The sequence below is a fragment of the Bufo gargarizans genome, chromosome 9 (assembly GCF_014858855.1).
Source record: "Bufo gargarizans isolate SCDJY-AF-19 chromosome 9, ASM1485885v1, whole genome shotgun sequence".
NCBI lineage: Eukaryota > Metazoa > Chordata > Amphibia > Anura > Bufonidae > Bufo > Bufo gargarizans.
Genome location: NC_058088.1, coordinates 194322133 through 194336029, shown reverse-complemented (window position 1 = coordinate 194336029; position 13897 = coordinate 194322133). Strand labels below are relative to the sequence as shown.

The following is a 13897-nucleotide window of genomic DNA, read 5'->3' as shown; positions in this document are numbered from 1 at the left end:
TGACGGGAGCGCATTGTTTCTGGGGGGAAACATGGAAGCCGCAACACCATATGAGAATTTAATGTGGCACTGAGGGTTGGCAGGTTAAAGGGTGGCCGCAGGGTCATAGAGGCCTTGCCTGATGTCACTTTGCAGGGGCGGGGGGCCCGGTCAGGGCCTGGCGGCGGTGGCTGTCTGTTCTTCTGGACCATCATGCTGTGCAACTGACCATGCCACATTCTTCAGGATGGGAGGACTCGTGTCAGGGGGCATGGTGGCACTGGCTGATCATAGGACCCGGAGACCCTGGCGCGGGCCGACAGGAACAGATCTGAAGGGTTTATTGCTACAGCCTTGTTCTGTATAACTGGAGATGGGCCCAAGGTACCCAGTTTGACATAGGAGGTGGGGTAGGCCCACTCTGCATTAAGGTGAAGTGAACTTGCTGAGCGGCATGAAGATCAATGGATTCTAAAACCGATCAAAAAGTCATGGCTTTCCCTATTTGCACCGTGACCCTGTATGAAGTTAGGGTGCAGTCACTTTCGGGGTGCAGTCACTTTCCCTTCCATGTTTGATACTGTTGTGGTGTATGTGGAGCACTAATTGGGAAAGTGGATGGCGGCAATCATGCCTGGACCCCATGGTGCTGCGCCATCCGTGGGGCACCTCCACTTTGCTGGTCTTGTGGAGCAGAAGCTCTAGGCTCTAAGGTAGAAGCCACTGAAGGTCGCCGCAGTCTCCATGATGGCGGTAATTATGTGCACTCCGTAGGGACTTGTAAACTGTATCCCCCAGTTTGGAGGTACCCCGACTAGTGCATCAGGGTACAGCAGATAATGCCATTCCCTAATGTTAGTCCCGGGACCTCCAAACAGGCGTGCCTCACGACACGTGTCTCCAACTTACGCAACTTCGTTGAGATAGGAGAAGAGCTCCAGCGCGGTGCGATGCTGTTTTCCGTCCTGAAGGTTCGTGACTTGCACGGGGACACCTGTGATCAAGAAAAAAAAAAGACAATCAAGGCTCGTATCCGCATTTACAGGCAGAGAATGAGCCCCTCAGGGGATCCGAGCGCTTACCAACGAGGCCGTGCCGCACACAGCAGCGTTTAATGGATGAGACAGATATGAACTCTAAATAACTCCTTAAGAACCAGAAGGTGGAGGGGGGGAGGTTACAGATTTAGGGTAAAATAGAAAGTGCAATAAAATGAGCCCCCTGCGCCCCCCCTGGGCCCACGGCCTGTCTCTACTGTCACCCTGTCTTTCATTTCATACACTGTGAAATTGCCACCAGCCCCATTCTTAATTGCATTTCACGGTCCTCCATTGTCTTACGGCCCCGCACCTTCTGTCTCACCACTCAGAGATTTGAGCCTGACAAATGGGGACAGAGGAGGGGGAAAAGCTGGTGGCCAGTTGCTTGGTGGGTTTCCGACCCTCCCATAATGTCTGTTTCAGTGAGCGCCAACCAAGTTCTAGACCTGTCAACGCTTAAAAGAAGAAGAAGGAGGGGGGTCAATCAGTAAAAAAAAAAAGTTAAAGCCTCGCAGCCATCGGGAGACCCCATGAATTAATTATTACACCTTCCACAAGAAAGGCAGAGGGAAGGGTGTGGTGTACGGGCTGAGCCCCGGGGAGGGCGAGGGGGGATTTTCGGATGGAAGGGCTACGGGTGGGAGGGAGAGGACAGACTATGAAAAGAAAGGGCGCATTATTCTTTTTGCAAAGTGAAATGAGCAATAAATGTATCATGAATCTGACAAGGGCTTGTTTCGCCACAAAGCGGAGACGGGGCTAGTTTTGTGCCTAATCTTTTCTCCATCTGTTGCCCCCATTAGTATTGATTGCGCCATTCAACGCCAATCACCTCTGATGCTATTAAATGTAATTCTTTGCAATAATGAACTTTAAGCCGCCTTCATCAGTCTGCAGATCCCATTTATATTTAAAGGGTTTTTTTTTTTTTTCTTTCGAACAAGGGTCTTTTTTTTTTTTTTTCCTTCTATCGTCTGTAGTCCGCCCGTCCTGCGCCGCGGCTTATAGTTTTCAAATAGTCAATAATTAGATTAGAACTTCAAATAGATAATCTGATGGAGCGGGAGGTGAATGGAGCCGCCATTGTCCCGTCTGGAGCACGATGGGACTTTAATTTCTCGCCGGGACAATAGCAGAAGTTACTATAAGGCCATGTGTAAAGGAGTCGCTGGAGGTGTCGTGACGGCGCAGCTGCCAGACGCCGGTACCATCGCCCGGGCTCCGCCGTGTCAGTCCGTACTGAATTCTGCATTTATTTATGACAGCGTTTTTCCAGTAAGAATAATGGATTCGAGGGGGGGGGGGGGGGGGGGATGAAAAAATGGTCTGAATCAGATTTCACAGATGCATAGACTTCATATCAGGGAGCACGTGTTATAGTGCGGGTGATTGTCAGGTGGCGGGCGGGAAAACACCGGAAAATTAAAGATGAAAAAATATAATTTATTATTATTTCTATTCAATATTTATTACTAATTTTATAATAAATAAAAAATATTCTGTACTATTGTATTCATTATTATAGGGTTTTATTACAATATAATTCTATTGGATCATAAACATTAGATTTATTTTAATTATTATATTACTGAATGTTATTATTAATTCCAGCATTATTATTATATTATTTATATCCAGTATTTTACAGCATATTCCGTTATGATTAGATTATCAGAATTACAGTGCGGCATGTAATAACGAAGGGTCTCCGGCCCGGCTCATAGCGGCCGCACTATGTAGCTGGATGTCACATTCTTGTTTCAAATAACTTTATTTATAAAGGCCAAAAACACAACTTCACCTGGACCCTAATGTGGAATCTTTAAAAGGGCCCCCGCCTACCACGATTGTATACATTGATCTATTAGTCCTCTTTCACACAGGCGAGATTTCCGTCCGGGCATGGCGCGTGACGTGAACGCATTGAATTCTGACCATTTCATTTTTCACGCATCATTTCTGCGTTCAGGAAACATGGCAGCAGGTTCTATATTCTGCGGCCCCATAGAAGAGAATGGGGCTTCAGTGAAAACCGGATGGAGATGTCGTTTGTAATTCTTGATTTTTTTTTTTCATGCGCATCAAAAACTTATTGCACCCACGCGGAAAAAACTGATTAAACTTCTGTGCAAAACCATCAGTTTTTTTTCTGAACAGATCAAGAGAGAATCCGTATCGTTCGTGTGAAAGAGGCCCAAGTCTTTGGGGCCCCCTCAGGAGCCAGGGCCCTTGTGCGATTCCAGCCATGCCACAGACTCACCTTTCTTAAACTCAATTTCCAAGATGTCAGGGGTGTTCGGGGAGGTGCGGGGGTCTTTCGTTTTCACATATAGCTCATCGGGTGCGTGGTTCTGCAGGGAAATAACACGAGAAGTTATGAGGTAAGAACACCTGAGGTGGCAGTATGGCGGACACGATCACAGCAACCAATCAGAACGCTCCTTCCTCTAACCTGCAACAGAAACACGAAAGCTGATTGGTTGGGCAACTCTTGCATTTGAATGAGAGCAAAAATCTCATTGGTTGCCATGGGCAGGGTCAGACTGGCCTACTGGAAGCTCCGGTGAGCCCAAGCTCTGACAATATTGGACCCCTAATAAAACTGGGCCCCTGAGGTCCTGTATGCACAGAGGGTGGGCCCCTAGTAAAACTGGGCCCCTGAGGTCCAGTATGCACAGAGGGTGGGCCCCTAGTAAAACTGGGCCCCTGAGGTCCAGTATGCACAGAGGGTGGGCCCCTAGTAAAACTGGGCCCCTGAGGTCCTGTATGCACAGAGGATGGGCCCCTAGTAAAACTGGGCCCCTGAGGTCCTGTATGCACAGAGGGTAGGCCCCTAGTAAAACTGGGCCCCTGAGGTCCTGTATGCACAGAGGGTGGGCCCCTAGTAAAACTGGGCCCCTGAGGTCCTGTATGCACAGAGGGTGGGCCCCTAAGGTCCTGTATGCACAGAGGGTGGGCCCTCACAATCATTTCCTCTGGTGGGCCCAACCCTGGCTATGGGCAACACTGACCTTATCTGTTCTAAGTGAGGCCCTCAATCAACCAATCAGGTTGTTTCTTTCATTTTCAAACCTGCGTGAAAACAGTGAAAGCTGCCACCTGATTGGCCACTTCCATGTCCACACCATATTACTAGTGTAAGATATGAGAATATTACCTTGGAACCGAACCAGAGTTCGGGAAATGTTTTTTTTACAGTACAAATTAATTTATGAAGTTATTACCCGCAGTCTCGGGAGACTTCGCGAAGTAATAACTTCGGCTCATCGGAGCCAATACATTCTAATATTGTACGGAGCTCCTGCGAAACATCTGAAGTCGATGCGCTCATCCCTAGTAACGACTTTAACAGAAATGTAACCCGGCGAGTGAGTGTGTCAGCATGGCATCCATATTGGCGCAGGGCATTCGCTGCATCCATTACGGCAGGGGAAGGATCCGGTACAAGTTATAGCCACACAGTGGAGGCCATTTTGTCCCCCCCCCCATTATAATACCCATCTAATAACTGCTGACAGCAGCGCCCTATAATGGCACGTAGGCCGAGCGCCTGTACCCGACGCACGATCAGAAGCCGCCAGATTGAAGTCTTTCTGCCTGAAGACAGCGCCGTCTATATCACAGCCGTTTATTCTGCAAAAATAGAGAATGAAATCAGAGCGGGTGACCCCAGCAGGTGCTCTGCAGGAACGCGCTCGCACCGTGTCCCCGAGGTTAATACATCAGGGGGAGCGGAGAGGAACAAAGCAGAAACTCATCTAAAAACATATCAGCCTAATGCCAGGCTTGGCAGAGTCACAATAAGAAGGCGCCTTCTCTCCGCGCTCCTCATTCACGCCCTTTCTGGGTTAGCGGCTAAAATCTGCTGTGGCCCATTTGATTGCTCGCGGTTGCTGACTTGTGGGCGTGGTAATGCCTGTCAATCACCCGGCACCCTGCGCTCCATGCTCGGGAAAAAACACACAGACACCTACAAAAACCGCTGGAGCAGCATTCCCTGCCAGGAATGGGGCCGAGACAGGGGAACGCTGGGGGCCTGGGGTGCGGGGAATGTAAAATTCTGTCCGACTGTAGTTTGGAATAGGAAGGATCTCGGAAAAAAAAAAATACAGGTTTCCATTTGGCCAGCAGCCTCTGATATTCCACATAGGCTCAGGCTGGGGCTGGAAAGGGGAGCTAAGGCCTAGTGAGGGGCTTCACGCCAAGAGAAGGAGTTCAGGGCAACTGAGGGGCTTCACGCCAAGAGGAGGAGTTCAGGGCAACTGAGGGGCTTCACGCCAAGAGGAGGAGTTCAGGGCAACTGAGGGGCTTCACGCCAAGAGAAGGAGGAGTTCAGGGCAACTGAGGGGCTTCACGCCAAGAGAAGGAGGAGTTCAGGGCAACTGAGGGGCTTCACGCCAAGAGAAGGAGGAGTTCAGGGCAACTGAGGGGCTTCACGCCAAGAGGAGGAGTTCAGGGCAACTGAGGGGCTTCACGCCAAGAGGAGGAGTTCAGGGCAACTGAGGGGCTTCACGCCAAGAGGAGGAGTTCAGGGCAACTGAGGGGCTTCACGCCAAGAGGAGGAGTTCAGGGCAACTGAGGGGCTTCACGCCAAGAGGAGGAGTTCAGGGCAACTGAGGGGCTTCACGCCAAGAGGAGGAGTTCAGGGCAACTGAGGGGCTTCACGCCAAGAGGAGGAGTTCAGGGCAACTGAGGGGCTTCACGCCAAGAGAAGGAGTTCAGGGCAACTGAGGGGCTTTGGGAAAAAAAAGGGGCTCAGGCTAAGAGAAGAGGTTCATTTCAAAAGAAGGGGCTCAGGCCAAGTGAACGGATTCGGAATAAGTGATGGGGTTCAAGCAAAGTGAAGGGGTTCAAACCAGGTGAAGGGATTTGGGCTAAACAGGGCCGTTGTTAGGCTGGTAGCAATAATTTTTTTTATTTGGCTATTCCAGGGCCCTTTAATATTGATTGGACCTGGGCGACCCACCACCCCCCTTGTACTTGGTCCGCTGATCCGCTACTTGCGGGCATGAGATCAGTCACTTCGGTGCGCAGTCCCATCCTGCGGTGCATGATCCCGCGAACTCCGCCGCGGGAGGTCACGGGTCTCGCAGGATCACGCGCCGCAGGATAGGATTGCGCACCGAAGTGCCTGAACTCATGCCCGCGCAGCCCGCAAGTAGCGGATCAGCGGAACAAGAACAAGGGGGGTGGGGGGGATGATCTGTGGGGCTGCCCAGGGTCCACTCCCATCACTATTAAAGGGCCCAAGCAAAAATATCTGCAGTGGTGAGGAAGTGAAACATAACAGATATTGGAAAGTTACCGAATGTTGTATTATATAATGTCTGCAGTCCTGCACTTTATTTGCGTAAACCAGAACACCCCCTTAAGCTTGCCTTTAATGTGCAATTTCAACACAGTCGGCTTGTGCCCCGAATGTTTTCTGACCCTAGCAACGCCCTAGCCGAAGGGGTTCAAGCCAAGCGAGAAGGTTTGGGCTAAAATAAGGGGTTCATACCAAAAGAAGGGTATCAGGCCAAGTAAGGGTATTTGGGCTAAGAGAGGGGGTTCAAGCCAAGTGAAGGGGTTCAGGCTAAGAGAGGAGGTTCAAAGTGAAGGGGTTCAGGCTAAGAGAGGGGGTTCAAGCCAAGTGAAGGGGTTCGGGCTAAGAGAGGGGGTTCAAACTAAGTGAAGGGGTTCAAACTAAGTGAAGGGGTTCAGGCTAAGAGAGGGGGTTCAAGCCAAGTGAAGGGGTTCGGGCTAAGAGAGGGGGTTCAAAGTAAGTGAAGGGGTTCAGGCTAAGAGAGGGGGTTCAAACTAAGTGAAGGGGTTCAGGCTAAGAGAGGGGGTTCAAACTAAGTGAAGGGGTTCAGGCTAAGAGAGGGGGTTCAAACTAAGTGAAGAGGTTCAGGCTAAGTGAAGGGGTTCAGGCTAAGAGGGGGTTCAGGCTAAGTGAAGGGGTTCGGGCTAAGAGAGGGGGTTCAAACTAAGTGAAGGGGTTCGGGCTAAGAGAGGGGGTTCAAACGAAGTGAAGGGGTTCGGGCTAAGAGAGGGGGTTCAAAGTAAGTGAAGGGGTTCAGGCTAAGAGAGGGGGTTCAAGCCAAGTGAAAGTTGAGACGTGAAATTCCAAGATTCCAAGACTTTTTGCTAAACCCTGGAAATCAAATTCTCTTTGTGTCCATTTTCTTGACAACCCTATTAAATCAAATAATTACAAAGCAAATAAAATGGTGTCCGAGTTGTCGGCGTGGTGCGGATACTCCTGTTCCCACTCTCAGTTCATATGACAAATCCCCCCCCCAGGAAAGTGAAGCAAAATACAGAGAAGCAAATAATAAAAAATAAAGACTGTATCTAAAAATAAAAAACCCTCTAATAAAAGTGAAATGTAAGAAAGAGGAGCGGGGAGAGGAGAGGGAGCGCGAGGGCAGCGCGGGGAGATTAGGAGGAAATGGGGCGTGAAGTGAAGGCTGGTGTCAGGATGCTTGTGCCGTCAATGCTTTATTCACCCAGTTGATGTTGTTGTGTCCGAGTCTGAATGAACTCTTTCAAAGCGCCATATGAAGTTAAAGCAAGTAAATTTCTATCTTTCTAACATTAGAATGCCTCATTGCCCCTCAATCAGGTCTCAAGGAGGCAGAAAATGGCCCAACCATCTGCTTTTTATAAATCCCTGCAGTTGGTTTGAGAAGATGAGGTGCGAGAAAAGAGAAAAAAGAAAGGGAGTAGAGCGGAAAGAGACACAGATGGAGAGATACGAGATAGAGAGAGAAATAGGAGATAGATGGACAGATAGATAGATATGAGATAGAGAGAAATAGGAGATAGATGGACAGATAGATATTACAGGAATAGATATAAGATACATAGATAGATAGATATAGGAGGTAGATAGATATATATTACAGGGATAGATATAAGATAGACAGATACGAGATAGATATAAGATAGATAGATAGATAGATATAGGAGGTATATATATATATTATATATATATATATATATATATATATATATAGCAATGGAAATTCAAGGCAGCACTCCTGGTGGTAGATGGTATGGGTGCCAGCGGTGGAGTCACCTCACCAAGGTGTATCATATAGACAGAAGAATAACACCGCAGCACTCCATTTAGTGAAAAAAGTAGGACCCTTTATTCACCTGTGCGACGTTTCGGTCCGCTTGCTGGGACCATTATTGCTTGATAATGGTCCCAGCAAGCGGACCGAAACGTCGCACAGGTGAATAAAGGGTCCTACTTTTTTCACTAAATGGAGTGCTGCGGTGTTATTCTTCTGTCTATATATATATATATATATATATATATTACAGGGATAGATAGGAGATAAATAGATAGATAGATATTACACAGATAGATGATAGATGTCTTTTGGGATGGGTGACCCTTAGATTTCTCGCCCTCTGTGCTCGATTATCCGTCATCTTGCTTTCCCACAACTGATTGAACTGTAAATGCCTCCGCAGATTTACCGGATTCCTGCGAGCACTGAGGTGAGAAACTGATCAAAGACTGAATGTTAACCTAAATATTGGAACAAAGTGGACGTTCCCCTCGGGCTGCGGAGCAGTGGAGCAGCGGCGCTCACCCCCTGGGGCACGCTCATCCTGAATGATGGTGTAAGCAGTGCTGACAGATTGTTTACCTGCAGCAACTCCACGACAGACAGGAGGGTAAAGACCGCATAAAGGCTGCATGCTTAGAGGGTTCAGGCTAGATTGTAAGCTCTCCGGGACAGAAAACCGGTAACATCCCCTCATGTCAGATGACCACAGCTGTGTACCAGACGGAGGGGACGCAGCCACTATAGCAGTCCTCACACAGCATGGCTGCCAGCATGACACCACTCACCACCATCGTCATCACTCACCTTAGGGTTCTCCAGGATCCCCGCTTCATAGCTGCAACGAGATACAGAGCAAATGTATTATCTGCGTTTCACCCCAAGCGTACCCCGAGTGTCAGCGTCATTATCCTGTACCCCGAGTGTCAGCGTCATTATCCTGTACCCCCAGTGTCAGCGTCATTATCCTGTACCCCCAGTGTCAGCGTCATCATCCTGTACCCCGAGCGTCAGCGTCATTATCCTGTACCCCCAGTGTCAGCGTCATTATCCTGTACCCCGAGTGTCAGCGTCATTATCCTGTACCCCGAGCGTCAGCGTCATTATCCTGTACCCCGAGTGTCAGCGTCATTATCCTGTACCCCGAGTGTCAGCGTCATCATCCTGTACCCCGAGCGTCAGCGTCATCATCCTGTACCCCGAGCGTCAGCGTCATCATCCTGTACCCCGAGCGTCAGCGTCATCATCCTGTACCCCGAGTGTCAGCGTCATCATCCTGTACCCCCAGTGTCAGTGTCATTATCCTGTACCCCCGAGTGTCAGCGTCATTATCCTGTACCCCGAGTGTCAGCGTCATTATCCTGTACCCCGAGTGTCAGCGTCATTATCCTGTACCCCGAGTGTCAGCGTCATTATCCTGTACCCCGAGTGTCAGCGTCATTATCCTGTACCCCGAGTGTCAGCGCGTCATTATCCTGTACCCCGAGTGTCAGCGTCATTATCCTGTACCCCGAGTGTCAGCGTCATTGTCCTGTACCCCGAGTGTCAGCGTCATTGTCCTGTACCCCGAGTGTCAGCGTCATTAGCCCGTACCCCGAGTGTCATTAGCCCGTACCCCGAGTGTCATTAGCCCGCACCCCGAGTGTCATTAGCCCGCACCCCGAGTGTCATGCTGGCCTCCGTTACCTTATATGCATGATGTTCTCATCCATACTCCAGGGGCTCTTTAGGGTGACCGGTACGGGGATCCCATGTTTCTGGAAGGAGATGTATTACATATTAATCGTTGCCTCAGCTCCATGTGTACAGTGCTGTGACCAGTCATTGGGTTTTCTCTCTGGCATCAGTAGTGCAGCCTCAGGCCTGTAACTTTACACAGTAATATCTCAGCCTAGAAATAACATATTATAAAAAGATTTTTTAGCGGTGTGGGTACATCCAGGCGCTATCCAGCACCCCATCAGCCTCCACTATGGCCCATTATACCAATCGAGGAGGGGCCCTGGGTGGTCATACGCCATATGCAGGAGCACGAATGCGGTTTATTGTGCAGGTTCAGGTCTATTGAGGTCCGGGCTACGCCCCTGATCGTCCTGAGGCTGAAGTTTTCAGGAAACAAATCTATAAAGTGAATTGTCGCTTCCCAAGTCAATCTGTCATCCTCCACGCTGTGTGGCGGCGGCCATTGTCCTCTGGTTTATAAGTAAGCTGAGTGATTTATAACAGGGACGGCCTTATAATGAGCTCAATGGGTTTGGGGGCAGCGTATGATGAGCATGTGTGTGCGACAGGTCCCATAGGGTTAGGACATAGCTGATGTCCCTCAAAGATGGCCGTGGGGCCCCTGGAGGAGCAGCGCGAGGCATCTCTGAACCCACAAATCCTTATGGGCACCACAGTATTGGAAAACGTGGGATGGGAAGGGTGCTGATGTCTGCCCTTACCCACCCCCTAGGGGTAGAGGTTTGGAGCCAAGGGCCCGGCGCTCATCAGAATGCATGAGTTTGGGTTTTACACTTTTTGCATTTCCAGAATGCACAGCAAATGTAAGCGGATAAAGCGCGGCAGCGGCAGCGAGGGGACGCACTTCATGTCCAAGCGAGTGAGCAGACAGATTCTATGCATTCTAAACACCAGCCGGGCCCCTTGCGCAAAACCCTCACACTTCACGGAATCACCAAGAAAATGTATTCCTCCCTTCCAAGAATAAAAAACATGAAAAATCTCCATTTTCTCTGTGAACACCAACTACTCCGAATAACTCAGAGCCGCTTCCGTCTCAGTGGGGACCCTAATATGTTAACAAACCCATCACGGGAAGAAGAGGTTCCCAACTGGGACCTAGGTGGACCCCCTTAGGTGGTCAGCAGGCTCTCTCCGGATGCGTCCCCCTGATTGGGCTAGGCGATGAAGGGTAAGCAATGCACCCACGATAAACACAACAATGAAGCCGCCGACCCCCTGCACACCGTCAGAGGCCATGCCACCCACATGAAGAAGAAAGGCTGCGGCGGATGTTCATACTGTATACAGAGTACCTGACATAATGAAGATGTCTGAGCTGCGGCACACGCCATTGTCTGCACATCGCAGCAGACGCCGTCTATGCGTCTCCCGGGGCTCAGTGGGTAAAAAACACACCCACAATACAGGAAAAACAAGGGCGAGCGGGGTCACCGCACCCCAGGGAAACCGTGCAAACGGTGCATCAAGCATCACGTCCCCTTCATTCAGCCAAGTACCTGGAAGTCATTGGTGCTCTTAACCACTGAGCCACAACAACTGCTGACTATATATGGATGGTGAATATTGTTCACTATAAGGCCCTGCAGTATCACGTATTCCTGCGTCCAGATCTCCAGTGCTCGGATACCCTGTAATATAATGTATCCCTATGTCCAGTGCTCGGATACCCTGTAATATAACGTATCCCTATGTCCAGTGCTCGGATACCCTGTAATATAATGTATCCCTATGTCCAGTGCTCGGATACCCTGTAATATAACGTATCCCTATGTCCAGTGCTCGGATACCCTGTAATATAATGTATCCCTATGTCCAGTGCTCGGATACCCTGTAATATAACGTATCCCTATGTCCAGTGCTCGGATACCCTGTAATATAACGTATCCCTATGTCCAGTGCTCAGATACCCTGTAATATAACGTATCCCTATGTCCAGTGCTCGGATACCCTGTAATATAATGTATCCCTATGTCCAGTGCTCAGATACCCTGTAATATAATGTATCCCTATGTCCAGTGCTCGGATACCCTGTGATATAATGTATCCCTATGTCCAGTGCTCGGATACCCTGTAATATAACGTATCCCTATGTCCAGTGCTCGGATACCCTGTAATATAATGTATCCCTATGTCCAGTGCTCGGATACCCTGTAATATAACGTATCCCTATGTCCAGTGCTCGGATACCCTGTAATATAATGTATCCCTATGTCCAGTGCTCGGATACCCTGTAATATAACGTATCCCTATGTCCAGTGCTCGGATACCCTGTAATATAATGTATCCCTATGTCCAGTGCTCGGATACCCTGTAATATAACGTATCCCTATGTCCAGTGCTCGGATACCCTGTAATATAATGTATCCCTATGTCCAGTGCTCGGATACCCTGTAATATAACGTATCCCTATGTCCAGTGCTCGGATACCCTGTAATATAACGTATCCCTATGTCCAGTGCTCGGATACCCTGTAATATAACGTATCCCTATGTCCAGTGCTCAGATACCCTGTAATATAACGTATCCCTATGTCCAGTGCTCGGATACCCTGTAATATAATATATCATTATGTCCAGTGCTCGGATACCCTGTAATATAATGTATCCCTATGTCCAGTGCTCGGATACCCTGTAATATAATGTATCCCTATGTCCAGTGCTCGGATACCCTGTGATATAATGTATCCCTATGTCCAGTGCTCGGATACCCTGTAATATAATGTATCCCTATGTCCAGTGCTCGGATACCCTGTAATATAATGTATCCCTATGTCCAGTGCTCGGATACCCTGTAATATAACGTATCCCTATGTCCAGTGCTCGGATACCCTGTAATATAATGTATCCCTATGTCCAGTGCTCGGATACCCTGTAATATAACGTATCCCTATGTCCAGTGCTCGGATACCCTGTAATATAACGTATCCCTATGTCCAGTGCTCGGATACCCTGTAATATAACGTATCCCTATGTCCAGTGCTCGGATACCCTGTAATATAACGTATCCCTATGTCCAGTGCTCGGATACCCTGTAATATAACGTATCCCTATGTCCAGTGCTCAGATACCCTGTAATATAACGTATCCCTATGTCCAGTGCTCGGATACCCTGTAATATAATATATCATTATGTCCAGTGCTCGGATACCCTGTAATATAATGTATCCCTATGTCCAGTGCTCGGATACCCTGTAATATACTGTATCCCTATGTCCAGTGCTCGGATACCCTGTAATATAATGTATCCCCATGTCCAGTGCTCGGATACCCTGTAATATAATGTATCCCTATGTCCAGTGCTCGGATACCCTGTAATATAATGTATCCCTATGTCCAGTGCTCGGATACCCTGTAATATAACGTATCCCTATGTCCAGTGCTCGGATACCCTGTGATATAATGTATCCCTATGTCCAGTGCTCAGATACGCTTTGACATACTGTAACCCAGTGTCCAGTGCTTAGATACCTTGCGATACCCTGTAACATTATTTCCTTTGCTCTCTTTGTCCTCTGAGGTTTTTATAACCTGCAGTAACAATACTCCAATTTGTCTGCTTTCATGGTCCTGGAATGAATTGTCCCTGCAGTGAATGGCCTGGAAGCCCCTCAGAATGCACTGACGGCCCCATGTCGGTGTGAGCGTGGACAGTTAATCAGTAGCCAGGCTTTTACTTATCTATCCGCTGCCCCAGGGTCTGAATGCCACCATTATAGGGGGGCACAGGTGGGAGAGGGAGTGAGGGTCTCCCTGATAGCGATCTCACAGCTCCTTCAGATGTCTGACAAGAGGTGGCTCGGGGCCATGGAGGACACGAAGGAGATGCCATGAGGGGGGCTTTACCTCACATGAGAAATTCCAATACAACTATTGTCTGGAGATCGCCCAGGGCCAAATCAAACCATGTGTGGGCCCCTAGACAGGGCATTGTGTGGGGCCCATATATTTTTAGAAGTAAGGAAAACTACATCTACAATGATGGAGCCTTCAAAAAGTCCATACAGCAGCATGCAACGGCCAAGTGATACCGCCAAGCCACGCTCACGTTATAGATATACACAGTGGGAAA

General features: G+C 48.9%; 1 protein-coding gene across 1 annotated transcript in view; it reads right to left on the bottom strand.

Moving 5' to 3' along the window:
- Nucleotides 1-13897, bottom strand: part of ASS1 (argininosuccinate synthase 1) — a 67926-nt gene that overhangs the window by 18895 nt on the left and 35134 nt on the right. The window contains exons 8-11 of the mRNA XM_044269193.1: nt 9770-9840; nt 8891-8921; nt 3280-3370; nt 889-973 (exon numbers count right to left, since the gene is read on the bottom strand). Coding sequence (XP_044125128.1) covers nt 889-973; nt 3280-3370; nt 8891-8921; nt 9770-9840 — 278 coding nt within the window. The remainder of the gene's footprint in view (nt 1-888; nt 974-3279; nt 3371-8890; nt 8922-9769; nt 9841-13897) is intronic.